Below are 18224 nucleotides of genomic sequence, written 5' to 3'. Positions count from 1 at the left end.
AACTGTGATTGTGCTGCTGCTGGAAGTGACTTTGTAAAAAAGTAACCAATGTGAGAAGAGGATCTTAGTGTTACCATTGTAGGAGGAAATGAGACCAGAGTAGTAATCTGTGACAGTGCAACTGTTGCAGTTGCAGACAGTTGCACACTGCATCTACAGCAGTACTAACAATTAGTCGTAATGAAAAAATAGAAGAGCAGGAATGGTTGTGCAGCAGTAGTACAATATGTGGTGTTAAACTTACACACAAATACATAGAATGATACTAGTTTTAGTGCCAAATGTTCCTATCAGAAACAGTCATTAAATTATTATTTTTTAATTCACTTTGAATCAACTGAATGTTCATTTCATAAATCTTTGACCACTACAAATAACTTATTTGGAATCCCATTTTGCAGAAGCTTTGAAAAAACTTCCTGTTTTGAAATAGGATTCAGAGATAATATAGCAAAGGTAATAGGGATGTGCATATTTTGTGGAATCTTTTATAAAATGACTACATTTTCTTGCATGTGGCACAGTGTATAACTTTTTTTAAAATGCTTAATTGCGGTGTAAGTTTTTGATTCGAATCAGTGAGATTTTTTCTTTAAAAAAGACAATGGTCATATGTATACATAACGTAAACTGAGTTATAGTGTTTTGGGTTGGTGCCATTTTTTTAAGCGCTGGCGCAAACGTCTTCTCTTGCCGACTCAACAGCTCGTGGTTTGAACTATGTTTTGCCGATCAACAAATGGTTTCCACAAGCTTTTTTAGAAGATTCTAACTTTTCGGTGAATACCACACGTGTTTATGTTTAAACGCCAGACCTTGACTCAACAGAAGCATACAACAGAAAGTTTTACGTTAAAACTAGCACTAGTAAAGTACAATATTGATGTGTCTTCTGCAGTAAAGTTAGACTCAGGCACTAATCTCTTTGTTAAACAACCTTGTCATCAAAAGAAAAACACTTACCGATGAAATGTAACGCTGTCCGGACATTTTCCGCAAAGATTTTTGCAGGAAAATGCAGCACAATACAAAGGCATTACTGTATTGCTGAGCGCAAAAGCTGAACTGAACTACTTCCATAGGATGGCGGCGTTTTTAGCTCATCCAAAGTCATGTGATGTCATGTCTATAGTATATAAGTCTCTGGTTAATATAGTAGAGGTTACAGAAACAAAATGGCTGCCACACTTTTCAGTTGATTTAATGTTTACTGACTGTTAGGTTTCTTTAAACTTTAACTTGGTCATGTTAAGACATTTTGAGCTGAATTTTGGTGCGGCAGTAGCTGACACAGACCCCCATTGCAAACTAAATGCTAAGTAAAAATATCAAGATGGCCACCAAAGCTAGCGGGGTAAAAAATTCAGAGCAAAATTTGTGCGTGCTCTAACTCAGACGTCGTGTAACATAGGAAGGTCAAACCTCTCGGCTAAAACCTTCATGTGTCAAGGATCAGCTTCTTATGATGCCTGTCTATAATTGCCAATGTAGGCCATTTTATAATCATCAAACTTTCTTTCAGTTTTAAATCAGTCATTTTTAGACATATGGAGCTAAAATTTCATATGGTATTAGCTGAGATGGAGCCTCTTGTCATACTGAATTAAAAAAAAAAAAATCAAGATGTCGCCAAAGCTAACAAGGTGAAAATTCAGACCAAAATTTGTGCATGCTCTAACTCAGTAACCGTGTAATGTAGGAAAGTCAAACTTCACAGCTGGACTCCTCATGTGTCCAAGATCAGCACTTTATGATGCCTGTCTGCAATTGATCAGCTTTTGGAGCCATCTTGATTCAGTATAAATGCACAAAATGGCAGTCCCCTCAAAGTTTCTCCAGGAACTTTCTAGTTACTACATATTACCTTTGCTTAAAACTTTATTATTACCTGCTGGATTCAACCCTGTTTGTCTGTTAGCAAAATATTTTATGACCAGACAGATTTTATTGGAACTTTCAAAAAGTACCTTTGTGAGTCAATCCAACTCAAGATGCCTGCAACAGCTCATAAATATTTGGCAATACAAAAGCGGCTATAGTGAGATGGAATTTGGTGCGGTAGTAGCCGAGAGTTGTTCATAACACATACTTTAACATCTCTCAATATCTCATCAGATTTTTAAGGTTTGGTTTTACTTTCAGTATTTCTTTTTTGTCTTATTTTTATGTTCAATTTGTCAAAAATAAAAAAGTCATTTATTAATTTAAATCGAATTTGATGGTCAAAATTTATGAACGAACTTAATGATGTAGGACTTGATGGTAAGTGTTCTTGTTTCCAACAGCACCTGAAGTAGCAGCATTAGTTTATGGGTAATAACAGTGACATCTTGAGGAAGTTGAAAGCTTTCCTTTCTGCTCCACCTACAGACTGCAGCTCTGTGTTCTTTACTCCTTCAGGCTTCCCAAGCAGAAACGCAGTAGTATTTGATCCAGCTTGTTCTTGTTTTGCCTGGAAGTGATTCCTCCCTCCTCTGGACGTCAACATGGCCATTTCTCTCTCTGTGCAATGCCTTGGCCTCATCATCCTCGCAGCCGTGCTCCTGCAGACCGTCGCGGTTGCTCTGAGTTTTATGTACTTCAACAAAGTCCTGAACACGGTAAGCATGCATTTCAATGGGCTCTCCTAGTACAGCTGACGCAGCTAGAAGTTTCGCTACAACACGTGGAGAGGGATATGTTTTTTTTGTTGTTGTTGTTTTTTTTTTTTTGTTTGTTTGTTTTACATAAAACCGTCTCAATATAAAACATATAAAAAATTAACTACTGACATTATCACCTACATTCAAGTTAATAATGAGACGTTGCGTTTAAGCGCGTCAGGAATTTCCGTTTCACCCTGGACTAAAAGGCGAGTGGATAACAAAACAATGGGAGGAAAGGAGACACAAAGCAACACATTTTCAGATTTCTATAGCTCTTATGTTGTACGTGACAACTCAGAAAACTCTTAGCAAAAGCTGACAGTCAGGTAGGCTATTAGTTTTAATTGGCTGTTAAAAACCACACCCCCATCAATCACACCTGAAAACATTTAGACGACTTTTTCATTACAGACTTAAAGGCTAGCGTTTCGTTTTTCTCCTAAAAATAGCTTGTAAAAATGTTGGTTTTGATATGATTCTAAAAGTGGTGTTGTTGCTTCTTTTAAAACTGCTTCTTTTTAAATACACACCAGTATATAAAACTCCTACTTTTGACTTGAACCTTTTTTAAAAGCTAAAGTTTTAAACTTCTTTCTATCTATATGCACAGAATCCCGAACAACAAAAAAGGAGCACTCCCAGGACATGATGCAAAAGATCATGTATCTGTGTGTCTGTTAGCAAAATATCTCATTACCCACCAGGCAAATTTTAATGAAACTGAGAAAGTAATCAGTGGATGGACTTGAACAACTGATTAACCTTTGGAGTCAACCCAGTTCAAGATGGCTGCCACAGCTGATCAACTTTAGTAAACACAAAAATGGCTATACCTGAGTGATTCATACAGATACTGAGCTAAAATCTGTTGTAGCTGTAGCCGAGTGTCACCTCCAACACATATTCTGAGCACTAACAGATTACAGTAGATATTTGTTTAAAATTTTGCCTTTAACTATTTACAGTCAACTCTACTTGTCAGTTAGCAAAGTATCTCATGGATGGATTTTAATGAAACTTTTGGGAAGTAATCAGTGGCTATAAATCTAAAACTCATTAACATTTGGAGCCAACCTGATTCAAATTGGCCATCACGGCTAACCTAAGCAAGCACAACATTTTCTGTAACAGTCAAATATTTACAAATATTGAGCTAAAATGTGGTGTGGTAGAAGCTTTCTCTGTTTTTATTTATATTAGTGGAATATGTTGAATTGAAATAAAAGGGTCAGGAACAATGTCAGCCTGGAATAACTTTTTCTCAGTAAAAATGACTGCAACCCTGAAATGTCTGTATCATGATAAGACTTTGAACTGTATTTTAGATATGTCATTGCCTACTGGCCACTACTCTTCTTTATTTGTCACTTCATAGACAAAACAATTTGCAAAGTAAGGCAAAGAAGATCTTACTTCTTTTGCACATTGGCAGATGCAGGAGAATTTTTCGCGGAGTAGTGTGTCCTGTCTGATTAATGCAAAGCTGCACCTGGCGTCCAAAGATTCACCTGCTGAGGATAAAAAAGGTGTCCCATGTTGGCAGGTCACACAACAACTCTACTACCACATCGAGAAGGTTTGGACTCCTCTTTGTTTAAACTATTATATCTATCATAACTATCAGCGCCTTGAAAAAGTATTCATACCAGTTGAACTTTTCCACATTTTGTCATGTGATAAACACAAACTTTGTGTCAGGATGGACTGACACAAAGTAGTGCATAATTTTAAATTGGAAGGAAAAGGATACACGACTTTTAACGTTCTTTCTTTTACTACAAAAATCTAAAACGTGTGACGTGTATTTATATTCAGCCCCCCTGAATTGACTCTTTATAAAACCATGTTTCACTGCAAGTCTTTTGGGGTTTGTCTCTTCCAGTTCTGCACATCTAGAGAATATATATAAAGAGAATATATAGAATTTTTCTATATTCTTTGTAAAACAGCTTAGTCAGGTCAGATGGAGAGCATCTGAGCAACAGTTTTAAAGTCTTTCCGCAGATTCTCAGTTAGATTTAGGTCTGGACTTTGACTGAGTCATTCTAGCTCATGAATGTACTTTGATCTAACCCAGGGGTGTGCAATCCTGATCCTCGAGGGCCGCCATCCTACATGTTTTACTTGTTTCTCTACTCCAACACACCTGATTTGAATCAATGGGTGATTAACAGGCTTCTGCAGAACATGAAGAGGTAATTTAACCTCTGAATTAGGTGTGTTAGAGCAGGGAAACAAGCAAACATGCAGGAGGGTGGCCCTCGAGGACCAGGATTGGACACCCCTGATCTAACCCATTCCAGCTCTGGCTGGATGTTTTGAGTTGTTGTCCTGCTGGAAGGTGAACCTCCGCTCCAGTCTGTAGTCTTATTCAGCCTCTAACAGGTTCTCTGTGCTGTATTTAGCTCCATCCAACTCTCGGTCAACTCTGAACAGCTTAATTTTCCCAGCTGAAGAAAAGTATCCCCGCATGATGCTGCCACCACCATGTTTCACAGTAGGGATAGTGTATTCAGGTTAGTTTTCTGCCACACATACGTTTTGCATATAGGCCAAAAAGTTCAGTGCTTTAAACTTCTCAACTTTATCCACCTTTATTTGGTCTTCATGAGGCTGTTTGATCATAAGTGTTCTGTAACAAACCTATGTTGGTCTGTCACATAAAATCCCAGTAAAAAATGTTGAAGTTTCTGCTTGTAATGAGACAAAATGTGGAAAAGTTTGAGGGGTTTGAACCCTTTTTCATGGTGCTGTATGCAACACTGATATCTGGGCAAAGAGCTGACATATTTGAAAACTAAAGCCCCAAATGTTGATTAAATTAGTTTAAAATGTCATTGTTTTGAGCATAATAGGTAACTTGTAGGCCCATTCACTTGCTTTTCCCCCTATCCTTTTCTGTGTTTTCTAATCAGAAGATTGCTGACAGATTCCAGAGAGAGATATCCACCACTATGAGAAGTAAGAACAATTCTACTATTGAATAGTACTGAGCTTCTGTATGACTTGTACCACTAAGAATGCCCTGCAGTGGTAGATTTTTTTTTTTCTTTGTGTGTGTTTGGGTTCACACAGATAAGCTGACAGGAGTGCTGCCTGTCTTGGGCCCTGGGGTACGTGGAGTCCCTCTTCCTAAAGTTGCTGCCCATTTGACTGGTGTGGCCTCATCAACCAGGGACCCAACAGCAGAGAGTGAGAGTCATTTCATTTAGCCACTGGCAAAAATAATGTTTAAACTGGTGGATTGTGCAAAGATTTATTATTAGCGCTCTCTGCCAAATGACAGAAGCAGAGTGTGTATGTGTGTCTCATACCAAAATATCTCATGAACCACTGGATGAATTTTATTAAAATTTGCAATAAAAAAATCAGTGAATGTACATCTATACCTGATTTAATTTTAAAGAAGGTCTTCACATCCAATTGAATTCAAAAACACAGAAATGCCTATGATTCAGTTAGTTTTACAGATAGGGTGCTAAACAGCTGAGAGTCATTCACAACACATATTCCGAGTTCTACAGATTTCATGAGATCTTTGCTTAAAACTTTAGCATTAACCATTAGGGTCAACCCTGGTTGTTTGTCAGCAAAATATCTCATGAAGCACTGGGTCAGTTTTCATTAAATTCTCAAAACGTAATCATTGAATATACATATACATCTTTTTACAGAAGTTGGAGGTTCAATTCCACCAATATGTCACATATCAAAGTCCCTGGGCAAGACACTGAACCCCTAATTGCATCCCATGTGCTCCATAAGTGTATAAATGTGGTCTAAAGCACTGATTTTGTTAAGATTGTCTGTAGAATGATTTATTCAGATTAGCTTTGTAGAGATGTAGCAGAGTGCTGTATAAACGTGGATGGGTAAATGAGGGCACAAGTTGTGTTTGTGAAGCGCTTTGAGTAGCCTGGTTGGCCAGAAAGGCGCTATGTCAATACAGTCTGTTTACATCTACAACTGATAGATCTTTCAGGAAGTAATCATTTTAGAACTGATTAACTTTTGAAGTCAATCCAATTCAAGATGGCCACCACAGCTAAACAACATTAGCTAACACACAAACTGCTATAACTCAGTTTTTCAGATATTAAAATTTGATGTGGTAGTAGCTGAGAGTCATTCACAACACATACTTCAAATGCTACTTATTGCACGAGATCTATGATTAAAGTCATCTTTCACAACACTGTTTGTCAACATTGTTTGTCTGTTACTAAAATATCTCATTAACCATTTGAATAAATTTAATGAAACTCTCAGGAAGTAATCATTGGCTGGCCATCTACAACTCATTAATTCTGTCAAGGAGGTTATGTTTTCTGTTGGGTTTGTTTGTTCACAAGATTACTCAAAACATTATGAATGGATTTTCAGGAAATTTTCAGGAAATGTCAAACATGGTATAAGGAACAAGTGATTAAATTTTGGTGGTGATCCAGTCAAAGTTCAAGGTCAAAAGTCAAGGTCACAGATCAGCCTGTGCTCTAACTCTGCAGCTGTATAATATAAGAATGTTAAACTCCACAGCTGGACACCTTTTAGGTCAAAGGGGATCATGATTGATTTCAAGGTCATGGAGTCATAGGTCAGTGTCACAGTTGACCTAGTGCTCTAACTATGAAACAGTGTAATGTAGGAAGGTCAAACTGCACAGCTGCACACCTCATGAGTCGAAGATGATACCTATTGATTTCAAAGTTCATGGGGACACAGGCAACTCCTTTGTTAAAAACATGATGCTCCTACATGTGACCCTTTTGTTACCTCTGCCAAGGAAGTTATTTTTTCTGTTGTGTCCGTTGGTTTGTTTGTCTGTTTGTTAGCAAGATCAGGTAAAAAACTAATGAACAGATTTAGATGAAAATTTCAAGAAGTCTTGGGGTTGTCACAAAATAACAATAGATTAAATTTTGGTGGTGATCCAGATAGTGATCCAAATCACACTATTTTTTAATCACACTGTGGCCTTGGTGGTGGTTTGCACTCTCTGAGTGGTTCTAGTTAGCCTTTGGAGTCAACTCTATTTAAGATGGCGACCACGACGAAGCCACTGTAGCCAATACAAAAATGCCTTTAATTCACTCAATTTTACAAATATTGAGCTCAAATTTGGTGAGGTAGTAGCTGAGTCATTCAGAACACATACTCATGAGATTGCACATAACATTATTTTCAAGGTTTTACAAAAAAGGCATTTCACTTTTGTGATTTTGCCAACATGCAAGGATCTTAGTTTAAAACTCTGGCCTGAAAGGTGGCAGGCGATATGCATTCCTTTTTAATTAATTATTTTAGGAAAGACTGCTTATTGCCCCCTGCAATCCTAAATGAACTTTGATCAGCAACTGGCTAAAGATATGCTTGTAAATCCTTCTGCTTGTTGCTGCTGCAGGTTCTTTGAGCAGCAAGAGGTACTTTGGAGAGCATATCAGAGCGTGGGAGGGCCAGAGAGGTCTGTCGTTCCTGCAGAACATGGAGCTGAGAGGAGGCGAGCTGCTGGTACCCAAAGCAGGGCTCTACTACATCTACGCTCAGACCTACTTCAGACTTCCATCTGTTACAGAGACTGAAGGGGACGCAGCAGAGGATGAGGAAGCAGAACTCATCCAGTACATCTACAAAAAGGTTAGACTTTGTTTTTGTTCTCCCCTTAAATGGTAAAACAAAAAACTGCTTATCCGGTTAAGCAAATATAGTAAGAATCCTGGTTTTAATAGTGTTTTGTTCTGCTGCCTTCAGATGAGCTCCTACACAGGACCCATCTTGCTGATGAAATCCTCCAGGAGTGTCTGCTGGCCTCGTGGTCAGGAGCCAGACCTCTTCTCTCTGCATCAGGCCGGCACAGCCTTTCTCCAACCTGCTGACCGCCTTTTCGTCACTGTCAGCAATGCCAGCTCCATGGAGATGGACGGGAGGGCAAGTTACTTTGGGGCTTTCTTGGTGGGCTAAAAGGAGTTAACTGAAATGGGGACAAGTTTCACCAGCATGTGAGAGGCTTTGGTTGAGTCACTGTCCAAAGAAAAAAAACTGGAAATTTAAAGAACTTCGTATGGATCATGCAACTGTAAAAGCTGGGATCAAATGCAGCTGCAATGGAACACTCTTAAGTGGACTTAAAACACAAGAATACAGAACCACCTATCTGTGTCTATTTATTCTAGGAGCAGCTAAACTTCACACAGGCTGGGAAACAGATGTATATGACTTTTAAAAAACTGGGTTATGTGGTGCGTTTGGAGCCACACCACAGACATATTCAACACTAGGACAGCTCTCTGTTGAACAGAGTGACATATCTGTGGCCTGCAGGTAAAACAGTTAGAGCCAAGATGCCTTTCCAAAGTAATTAGGTATTGTTGGAAGCATACAAAATATAAAAATGTGTCATGGGTCAAGAGTTCACATTTAATATTGTGACTGGAGCTTTAAAGTTTATTATTGTACTTATTGTTGAATTTCCTGTTGGCTTTAATGGAAATACACCAGTGGCTGAAAGGTTTGAGAATGGCAATAATAATAATAATTGTCACAAAGTTTGCTGCTTCATTTTTTATGATGACAATTTGCATATATTCAAGAATGTTACAATCAAAAATGGAGTCCCTTTTTGCTATGAAAATGAACTTAGTTGTCCTAAAAACGTATGTCAACCACATTTCAGTCACAAAAGGACCTGCTGACATAATTTCAGTGATTTTTTGATTAATGCAGGTGAAAGTGTTGACAAGGAAAAGCCTGGAGATCTCTAAGCTTGTTCTTGTTCCGTTAACCATGATTACCTGCAAGGAAACACATGCAGTCATTGTCACTTTGCAAAAAAAAAAGAAGCTTCATAGGCTCCAGGATATTGCTGTTATTAAGGCTGCACCTAAATTAACCTTTTTTCAGATTATCAAGAACTTTAAGGAGAGGGGTTAAATTGTTGTGAAGAAGTCTTTAGACTGTCCAAGAAAATCCAGCAAATGTCTGGACTGGGTTAAAGTCATTTTCTCTGATGCAGCCCCTTTTAATTTATTTAGTATTGGCATGACACATGACTGTCATGCCAACAGTAAAGCATCCTGAGACCATCCATGTGTGAGGTTGTTTCTCAGTCAAGTGGGTAGGCTCAGTCAGTTTTACCTGAGATTAGGTAAATGATAAGATCAATTTTTCTCAACTTTCCAAGAACAGATTGGTGATAAACAAAGCCTTTCCCAGCCTGATGGATCACCCTGACAAAAAGGTGGTGCCTCCTGAGGCTCAGACTGTTGAGACCAATTGATGACTAAAAACTGCAGGATAATATGTGAATTTTTCATTGCAGTCTCAGTGAACTTTTGAGTGTTTGCAACCAAGTAATCAGTAATTAATTTAAGCGGCCAATTTTTGAAAATTACTGCCCATTTTCTTGTGTACCGCTTTAAAAACTGCATTCTTGGCTTGCATTCTTTTGTTGCCTACCTCCACTCACAACGTACTAGTCCCAGCTCACTTTGTTCCCACTTTTGCAGCCACCCCACATTTATGATTGAATCCACTGGAGTACACTTTAAAGATGAAGACAGGTTGATGGGTTCTTGAGACAAGTTGAAGACACCCATGTTGATTTTGTAACTATTTGGAGAGAGAGGTTTTTGCACATTTTTTAACATGTTCAAAACTCAAGTGACAGGATATTGCACCTCTGTGACTCATGCAAGGAAATTGAGAATCCCACAGAAGTCGTGAGACATTCAGATTTCTTTATGAATGCTGTGAGATGCCACCTTAAGGCAAAAGCGATGACTAATTGGCTTGGAGAATAAAACAGCAAAAATTGGGGTCCATGACCTGAAAACTCCCCAAACCTTGAGAACTTGTGGTCAATCATCAAAAGGCAGATGGACAAACAAATTGCAACTAAATTAATGTATTGATTATGTAAGGAATGAGCTGGCAAGATTTGGCTGATTGACAGCATTGACATGGATGGACATTGACTGTAATCCTAACGTATTCCAGTGAAGATTCACCTTCACTGTCCAACAGACTGTTACTCAGCACCCCATGCACTCAAAAAGACACAAAGGTGAAAAAGTAAAAAACTATCTTTTAATTCATGTTGTATTACATGTCTCCATAATATGGCAGTGAAAGTTTCAGCAAGTCACTCAAACAAGAATTTGTTTTACATTAGAAAAGAAAAAAAAGAAAAACACAGGTTCAAGTAATGCCCAAACAAAATATACATATTTGAAACATACACAGAGGAAGATAATTCATATCTGCTAAACATACTCTAGTTCACCGGCTACTTCCTGACTTAGGAGTGGAGAGCCGAGGTGTTTGTGATCAACCAGAGTCCATTCTAGATTCAGTCTCTTTTGGTCACTTGTACTGGACTGACAAACATCATGAAGTTACTGCTGAGACAGTAAACACTAACATGGACGATACTAAGCCTCGTGAATTATTGGAGGGCTTTGTTGTGATTGGATAAGACGAGACACTGATAACAAATCTGAAATGGTATCAAAAATAAGCTTCAAGTTTCTGATCAGTCAAATATGTGTGTGTGGGTGGTTGGGGCTCGAGTTAAAGGATATCTTTTTCTTGTTTATGACAACCTATGGCTTCAGTTTATCTTTTTTTACATAACTGTGTACAATCCTACAACATTTTTTTGACAGTTGGTTATAGTCTGTAATGATAAATGTGTAAACAACCAGAGCTGGGAGGCTCTTTGTTGCTATGGTGACCAAGAGAGGTTTTAGGTGCTATTGTACTAATAAATCTTAAACCTCCCCACTGATATTAGAGTTAATCTGACACATACTCAAACCGTAGAGCCAGACAGGTTCTGACATTATCTTTCTGCAGGTACAACACCTGCATCAGTCAAGTTCATAAACAGCTGACAGTGCTCAGACTGAACGGATTACAGTCAGAAAAGGCAGATTAATCAAATGAACCATTTGCAATTAAAATGTGAACATGTTAAAAATTAATAATGACTGTCCTGATACCAGTAATGTGTTTCTTATAAAAAGGGAGTAACACCCGAGCTGGAAAAATGCTGCAACCTTGATATGGCAAGGCTGAACCAACATTTTGCACCAAATGTGAAGAAATAATATCCACACAAGCATACACATACTTGAATAACCTGTTATGGGTTTCTATTGCCACTTACAGTATCTTAGTCATCTATGAACATAAAAAGCACCTCTCGAGTACAGAACATCCTTGAAATGAGGGAACTACAGACTGGCAGCACAACACACTGGCACACAGGCACAATACAAGAGGCTTTGGCACAGCCATGCTAGTCTTACTACTCAGCATTTTCCAAGAAAGAAGAGCAGGTTAAAGAACAAGATAGATCCATAGCTGCCGTACATTCCCTCCCCCATGAAGGAAGGGGTGCAGGTTGTCCCACAGACATGATGATCAGCTGTCACATTCAAATCACTCATCCAATCAGCAGCTCCAGGCTGTCTTCATAGTTGGGATCCTGTGGAGGACTGGGGGACAGGAAGGCCGTGGTCACGGGAGTCCCTGTTGCTGTGGCGACATTAAGGAGGGTGTTACTGCGGATGCTGGTGGTTGCCGGATTGCGGAGTGCCGCGGCTGCTGTGAAGCTGGTCAAATTGATGCCAAGCGTGAGTCGTGTCTGCTCTAAGGCCTTCTCTGGCACAGCAAAAGCCTCAAGTTTCTTCTCACCATTGGCCATGTAGGAGTTCTGGCAACCTCGACAGATACAATCCAAGCATGCCTGAGAAGGATGTGAGAGGACAACATTACCCTGCATGAATTTAGCAAAAAAACATGCAAATTGTGAATTTTTTGTCTAAATTTCACCACAATGTTGCACAGAATGCAAAACAGTCTTAATCCCCTTCATGTAAAACATCAGAAAATTGACTTGCACTGATTTTAGTGGTAATTTGATGGTAAATTCTGGCCCCCATATCAATACATTGAGATCTTTTCGAGTCCTTCAAAACCATTGCTTATAAAGCATTCACATATTTTCCTGTTTCTTTTTATTATTTCCTTTCCACTGTTGCCTATGTGCAACTCATCATGGGAGAATGCAATGAAGTGAAGATTCAACAATCTGCTGGCTCCCATAGATAACTTTTACTAATTGGCTTTTGATAGTGTATGTGAATGTTTTTGTACAGTGCCCTGATATGACTTTTGATGTGACCTAGCGCTATATGAATAAGCTGAATTGAATTTAACTGAATTATTGTTACTTTAACTATTCCATACATTTTTTTCATTTAACTCGTTCTGCAATTTTTGTGCTATTTCAACAATTCGTATATCAAACCGTTCAGCTGATTAATGACATTCCAGCTATGACTTTTGGTATCAGTGCAAATTGTACTTTATGAAATAATTTGCTGTTTTGGACATTTTTTGTTCATTGAAAATGAATGGAGCCTGTTCAGCTCTTTTAAAACCTGCTTTTTGTTTTCTACTTTAGCATTTTTATGTTAATATTACTTCTGCTATTGCTAATTCATCTCTGGTTTTAGCTAATTCAACCCTGCTAATGCTACTTATGCCCTGCTAATGATAATTCAACAGTGCTAATTGCTAATTCAGCCCTTGTTTTTATTAATTCTACCTTGCTAATGCTACTTTTTCCATACTAAAGCTAATTCTAACCTGGTTTTAGCTATTTCTGCCCTGCTTTAGGCTAGCATATCGCCCTGTTAATGCGACCTCTACAACCCTACTAATTGCTAATTCAGCCCTGGTTTTGCTCAAATTTTGCTCCGCTAATGCTAATTCTAACCTGCTAATGCTAATACCTCATCGGTCATGCATTAGCTCTTAGGAGTTCCAGGAGACAAGGTCGAAGGTCACAGGTGACGCAGGCTCTAATTCTGCAACTGTGTAAATAGGAAGATCAAACTTCACAGCTGGACACCTCATGGGTTAATCATCAACCCTATGGATTTCAAGGTCAAATTCATAGGAGACTCTGCAACCATGTAACGTGGAGATATCAAACTGCACAGCTACACATCTCATGGGTATGTCCTTGCTAGCATTTTTGCTACTTTTAGGTCGTATCTTGTAATTTTCATCTTTCAGCTAACATTTTGCTACTTTTCCTTCATAGCTAGCGCTTTCCTGCATTTTGCTAGCATTTGTCAACCTCTGGCCCATAACTAGCATTTTCCTGTATATTTATAGTATTTCACTACTTCTGGCACTTGTTTCAACTTTTCTCTGCTCCTTTCAACTATTGTTTAGCACAAATTTAGCTTTATCAACATATTTTAGCAACACTTCAACTATTCTCTGGTACAACTTTAACTATTCAAATTCAACTTGCATTGACATTTGAGCTATTAAATAATTTCAGCAAAGTTTAAGCTTCTTTAGCAGCTTTCAGTCAAATCATTCAGCAATAAGCATTAACGTTGCATTTTTGCAGTAAATGCAATTTCTCTAGTTCTCTGTGAGATCTGCTTCGGCATTATTGCCCTATTTCTGTTTTCAGATAATAACTATTCCTTTTCTACTTTAGTTTTAGCTATCCTTTTGCTCCTTTTATCTTTTAGTCAGTGTTTTGATAATTTTAGCTTTTCTGCTTCTTTTACCTTTTATTCTGCTCTTTTTAGCTTTTAGATTGCAGTTTGTTTCTTATAGCTAGAGTTCTTTTTTTTAGCTCAAAAAAATTATTTCAGCTTCTTCAGAAATTTTCAGGACTCAGCATTGACACTGCAAAATTGCACACAATCACATAATTGCAATATAGTGTAGGTAAATAAAGTGTTAAATACTCACAGTTAGTTTGTACTAAAACGTTTTTCATGAACAGTGATGGTCTCACCTTGCGGTTTGAGTAACAAGGACAGCGCTGCCCCCTGCAGGTCAAAACTGATGGGTTCTGAGTGGCCCTGCCACATTTACAGCCCTTCTTCTCCACTGGCTTCTTGTATGGAGGCCTAACAGGAGGTGAGGGCAGCAAGCAGCCTGATAGCAAGCGCTGATCTTTACTTCGGTCCTTGGTCTTTGACCCTCCACCACTGCGGGCTTTGGCATTGGGCTTCTTGGGGCTTTGCTCCGCATGCTTCCTGGCACTTTTACTGTGGTTCTGTGCAGGACGACTGGGCTTGGGGAGCACACCGTTGGGAAGTGAGGAGTATGTGTGTGCCGGCACAGTTATGGAAGATGTAGGTAGTTTTGTGTGCAGTGTGGGGGGGGAGGTTGGAGTGTGTAAATATGATGAGCCCTGCAGGATGGAGACAATGGGGAGGGGTTTCACCTGTTCCCGGTCACTCTCTGACCGGGATCGCTTGCGGTTAAGGCGAATTGGTGGGGGCTTGGAGGCTGCTGAAGGCTCGAAGGAAGATGCTTGTGTGTGAGCACCATGACCTGCCACTGTGTTAGTCCTGCCAGTTTGAATCTGTGTGTAGTTGTGAGCTGCATCCAGCTGCAAGTACATATGAGTGTTTGCTCTGTCCGTGGCTATGTGTGTGTGTATCCTTTCTGGCTGTGAATGAAGAGAGTCTCGTCCAGGCTGAAGGGGATCCAATGTCTGTAAGACCTCTTCTACGCTGAGGAGCAACACCTCTCCTTCCTCCAGCTCCCTGTTACAAGATTCTGCATCCCTGAGTGAGCACACATTGCCTGGAGATGGAGTTAAAGGTCCCGTGGTCAGACTCAGTTCCAAACTACCACAAGCAGTATCAGACACAGCTAAGCCTGCATGTTGCTGCTCCTCCACCAGTTCACATACTTCCAGCTCAGGGGAAGATGGATCAAGATCCTCCAATGCTTCTCCATTGCATTCCTGGGGTCCATTGAAACATGGAGGGTCTGAGGAGGAGCTCTGGGGAACAGCTGAGAGCTCCATGGGAACAGGTGGTGCCTCTGTGGGGGTAAGAGACTCAGGAACAGACAGATTCACATCTTCTTGAAGCCAGCTAGGGTCATTTGTCTCTGTCCCCTCTTTGTGTGACATTAGCACCTCTTCGAGCAAGGCCATAACCTCTGGAGACCCGCCTACATGGCTGCTGATTGACTGAAGCAGTGGTGATTGAGTTACATAGAGGCAGAGCTTTCTGTAGCACTGCACCAGTAGAGAAAGCTGTTTATTCTCCTGGAAACAGGAATAGTCCTTACAGCGACTGCATGACAGCCTGATCTTCATTTTCTGGCCTTTACAGCCCAAGCAGACATAATGCTGACACTCTGAGTGTGTTGGGGAAATAGGATCTTGGAGTAGTTTTCCTAAACCAGAAACAAAAAGAACTGACTTTCAAAAATGCATAGTGGTTACGATACAGTCTAACAGCTATGCTAATGGTATCAATACCATAAGGGCAGAGCTTTACAGAAAAAGAGAAATACAGAAAAATTAAGTTTATAAATAGAACTTCAGCGTTATTATTGTTATTAACACTCAATTTGACAATTATAAATGACAGATTTGTGCTTGTGAAAACATCTTTAAACAATCAAATGTCTCACTTAACTGATATACACTATATTGACAAAAGTATTCACTCGTCTCCCTTCAGACGCATACATATAGGTTCATTCATTTTAATGAAGACACGAAAACTAGTAAAAATCTAATTTAAGAATAAGAACTAAAATCGGCACATTTTCTTTTTATATTGATGGTTAATATGTCCTTAAATTAAAAGTTTTTAAGCAAAATTTCTGAATGGCTTTCAACTACCACATGCCTTCATTTATCTACAGAAACAGCCAAAGTGGGTAACTGTTAAATTAGGTCAAGAATGGCGACATCCATGGAAGAGCCATTTGGAACAGGCAGCCTGACAATAAATGTATTTATACATATTTACGCTCAGATTTGTTGAGTAAAGTATGCAGATAAAAAAAGGTTAGTTTGAAAAGTTAAACCAACTGGTCTAACTCATATTTCAGAATTACACATTAATGTATCTGTGAAACTACTGGAATAAACTCCTTCAAACTGCACAATTTGATACTGTTCTGGAAAAACATTTTTATGTTTGATTTCATACTCTGCAATGAGTAGCTTTAAATGTCCTATTCTATTCCTTAGAGTTTACATTTATAACATTTATTTTCCTGTTCTAATTTCTTAACATGAGCAGAAACTACTTTAGCTACTTTAATCACTTTATTTGTAAAAAAATATTAATTTGTTACATCACTAAATCAGCAAAACAGACTGGATATTTCCATAAAAAGCACAAATAAATAAATAAGAACTGTCACAAACTGACTTATTATGTCACAAATGTTGTATTTTTGAGAACTGCTTGTCATCTAATATAAGCTGCGTTAGCATTAGCAAGTAAATAAAGCATGAATAGGAACCACATGGTTCTGCAGTGAGAACAACAGAGGAGTTATCTGTCTTGTCAAGAGGACAGCCTCGGTTGCTAAGGAGACCACAGTTGTATACGCGATAAATTGTGTAAGCTGTTCCAAACTGATGCACGCCCACAGATATTTCACTCGAAATGAATAATCAGTATGTGATTAGAGACTGGAATACTTGCATTTAAAACCCAACCGAATTTATTCAAAGAAACCAGGGATGAGGCTACACAAAACAACACTGAATGTGTGCTCTTCTACATATTTTCATGATGCTTACCACAAACGAGACAAGCAAGGGTCTGTCGGAAAAAGGGTAGCTGCTTGTACATCTCTGCAAAAGTCTGAGGCTGCCGCGGGTCGCACTGCAGCACGGCCCGGCTGGCAGACACATAAAGAGCGGTTGCATTCACAGGATTCATAGCAGCTTCAGGAAAAACACTGTCCGGGAGCTAAATCCAGCCGAACGCAGCACAAAATCAACTTTCGTGAGGATGGACGAAATAAACGGGGCTTTGTGATGCAAAAATAATCACTGTAGTATGTTGACGCGAAATGAAATGTGATGAATTATTGACACAATACGAGATAACGACCACAATGAAGCGGTGTCAATAATAACGCACACAACGTTAGCTAGCTCAGCAGGGACTACCTCAAGTTAGCATTCCCGATGTGAGTTAGTTGCTTTTTATCCAGCTCTTTCGAAATACAATTTAAAAGCCTATCAGTTACAAAATATATGACAAAACGCACATCCCTGACGCTGGAGATGGGATAAAAAATTAACTGAGTAAGCCATGATGATCAAAATGTTAGCTTCATGGAGCTAAAGTTAGCTTAATAATCAACCAAATGTTTCACATAAGAAATGATCGAAAATAGACATAGAGCTAATAAACAACCTAACTCTTTTTTTCCGTATTGGTGATCAATCGAAAGCAGAGCTTCTGCTAGGATCACAAAACTGCTTGCTTTAAAATTGCCTAACAGGCGCGCACTTGATGTAAACAAAGCTAACACGCTAGCGTTAGCATTTCTAGCCACATTAGCTATCGCAGAATAAACCGTATCTCTAACCTACTCGGACCGCCTTATACCCCAGTTAGAGGGGCAAAACGCAAACCACAATCCAAAATCTTTCCTTTCCCACGTGTTTTCCTATCATGCTTAGCGAGCAGTGACCGAAACATAGCTAACTTGCCGTTTTACATGTGCATCAATCATTCGGTTTTCCACTTTTCCTCACAACAATCTCTC

At 39.1% G+C, this 18224-nt stretch overlaps 2 protein-coding genes across 3 annotated transcripts; one reads left to right on the top strand and one right to left on the bottom strand.

Annotated features, from left to right (window-relative positions):
- Positions 1–2302: 2302 nt before the first annotated feature.
- On the top strand, positions 2303–11553 carry LOC108247980 (tumor necrosis factor ligand superfamily member 10-like). 2 transcript variants are annotated; one of them, XM_017436421.3, is made up of 6 exons: positions 2303–2600; positions 4078–4221; positions 5564–5606; positions 5721–5837; positions 8047–8279; positions 8394–11553. In XM_017436421.3, exons 1-6 carry the CDS (start codon positions 2487–2489, stop codon positions 8601–8603), a joined length of 861 nt encoding a protein of 286 aa, XP_017291910.1. In that variant the 5' UTR covers positions 2303–2486; the 3' UTR covers positions 8604–11553. The 2 variants fall into 2 exon arrangements, with proteins under 2 accessions (XP_017291910.1, XP_017291909.1); XM_017436420.3 differs by having other exon boundaries at positions 2306–2600; positions 5561–5606.
- msl2a (MSL complex subunit 2a) lies at positions 10706–18224 on the bottom strand. The gene is made up of 3 exons (XM_017436433.3): positions 17245–18224; positions 14473–15875; positions 10706–12390 (listed from the first exon to the last, which is right to left on the bottom strand). The coding sequence occupies exons 1-3, from the start codon at positions 17384–17386 to the stop codon at positions 12088–12090; spliced, it is 1848 nt and encodes a 615-aa protein (XP_017291922.1). The 5' UTR covers positions 17387–18224; the 3' UTR covers positions 10706–12087.

Source organism: Kryptolebias marmoratus, linkage group LG10 (assembly GCF_001649575.2).
Source record: "Kryptolebias marmoratus isolate JLee-2015 linkage group LG10, ASM164957v2, whole genome shotgun sequence".
In the NCBI taxonomy this organism is placed as follows: domain Eukaryota; kingdom Metazoa; phylum Chordata; class Actinopteri; order Cyprinodontiformes; family Rivulidae; genus Kryptolebias; species Kryptolebias marmoratus.
The sequence above is the reverse complement of the archived record's forward strand: the minus strand, read 5'-3'. Positions and strand labels throughout refer to the sequence as shown.

Coding starts and splice junctions, on each gene's coding strand:
- LOC108247980 (XM_017436420.3), top strand. CDS start 2,487: ATGGCCATTTCTCTCTCTGTGCAATGCCTTGGCCTCATCATCCTCGCA. Junction 2,601..4,077: donor TCAACAAAGTCCTGAACACG/GTAAGCATGCAT, acceptor GCACATTGGCAG/ATGCAGGAGAATTTTTCGCG. Junction 8,280..8,393: donor TCCAGTACATCTACAAAAAG/GTTAGACTTTGT, acceptor TGCTGCCTTCAG/ATGAGCTCCTACACAGGACC.
- msl2a (XM_017436433.3), bottom strand. CDS start 17,386: ATGAATCCTGTGAATGCAACCGCTCTTTATGTGTCTGCCAGCCGGGCC. Junction 15,876..17,244: donor CCTTGCTTGTCTCGTTTGTG/GTAAGCATCATG, acceptor TTTCTGGTTTAG/GAAAACTACTCCAAGATCCT. Junction 12,391..14,472: donor CTTGTTACTCAAACCGCAAG/GTGAGACCATCA, acceptor CATCCTTCTCAG/GCATGCTTGGATTGTATCTG.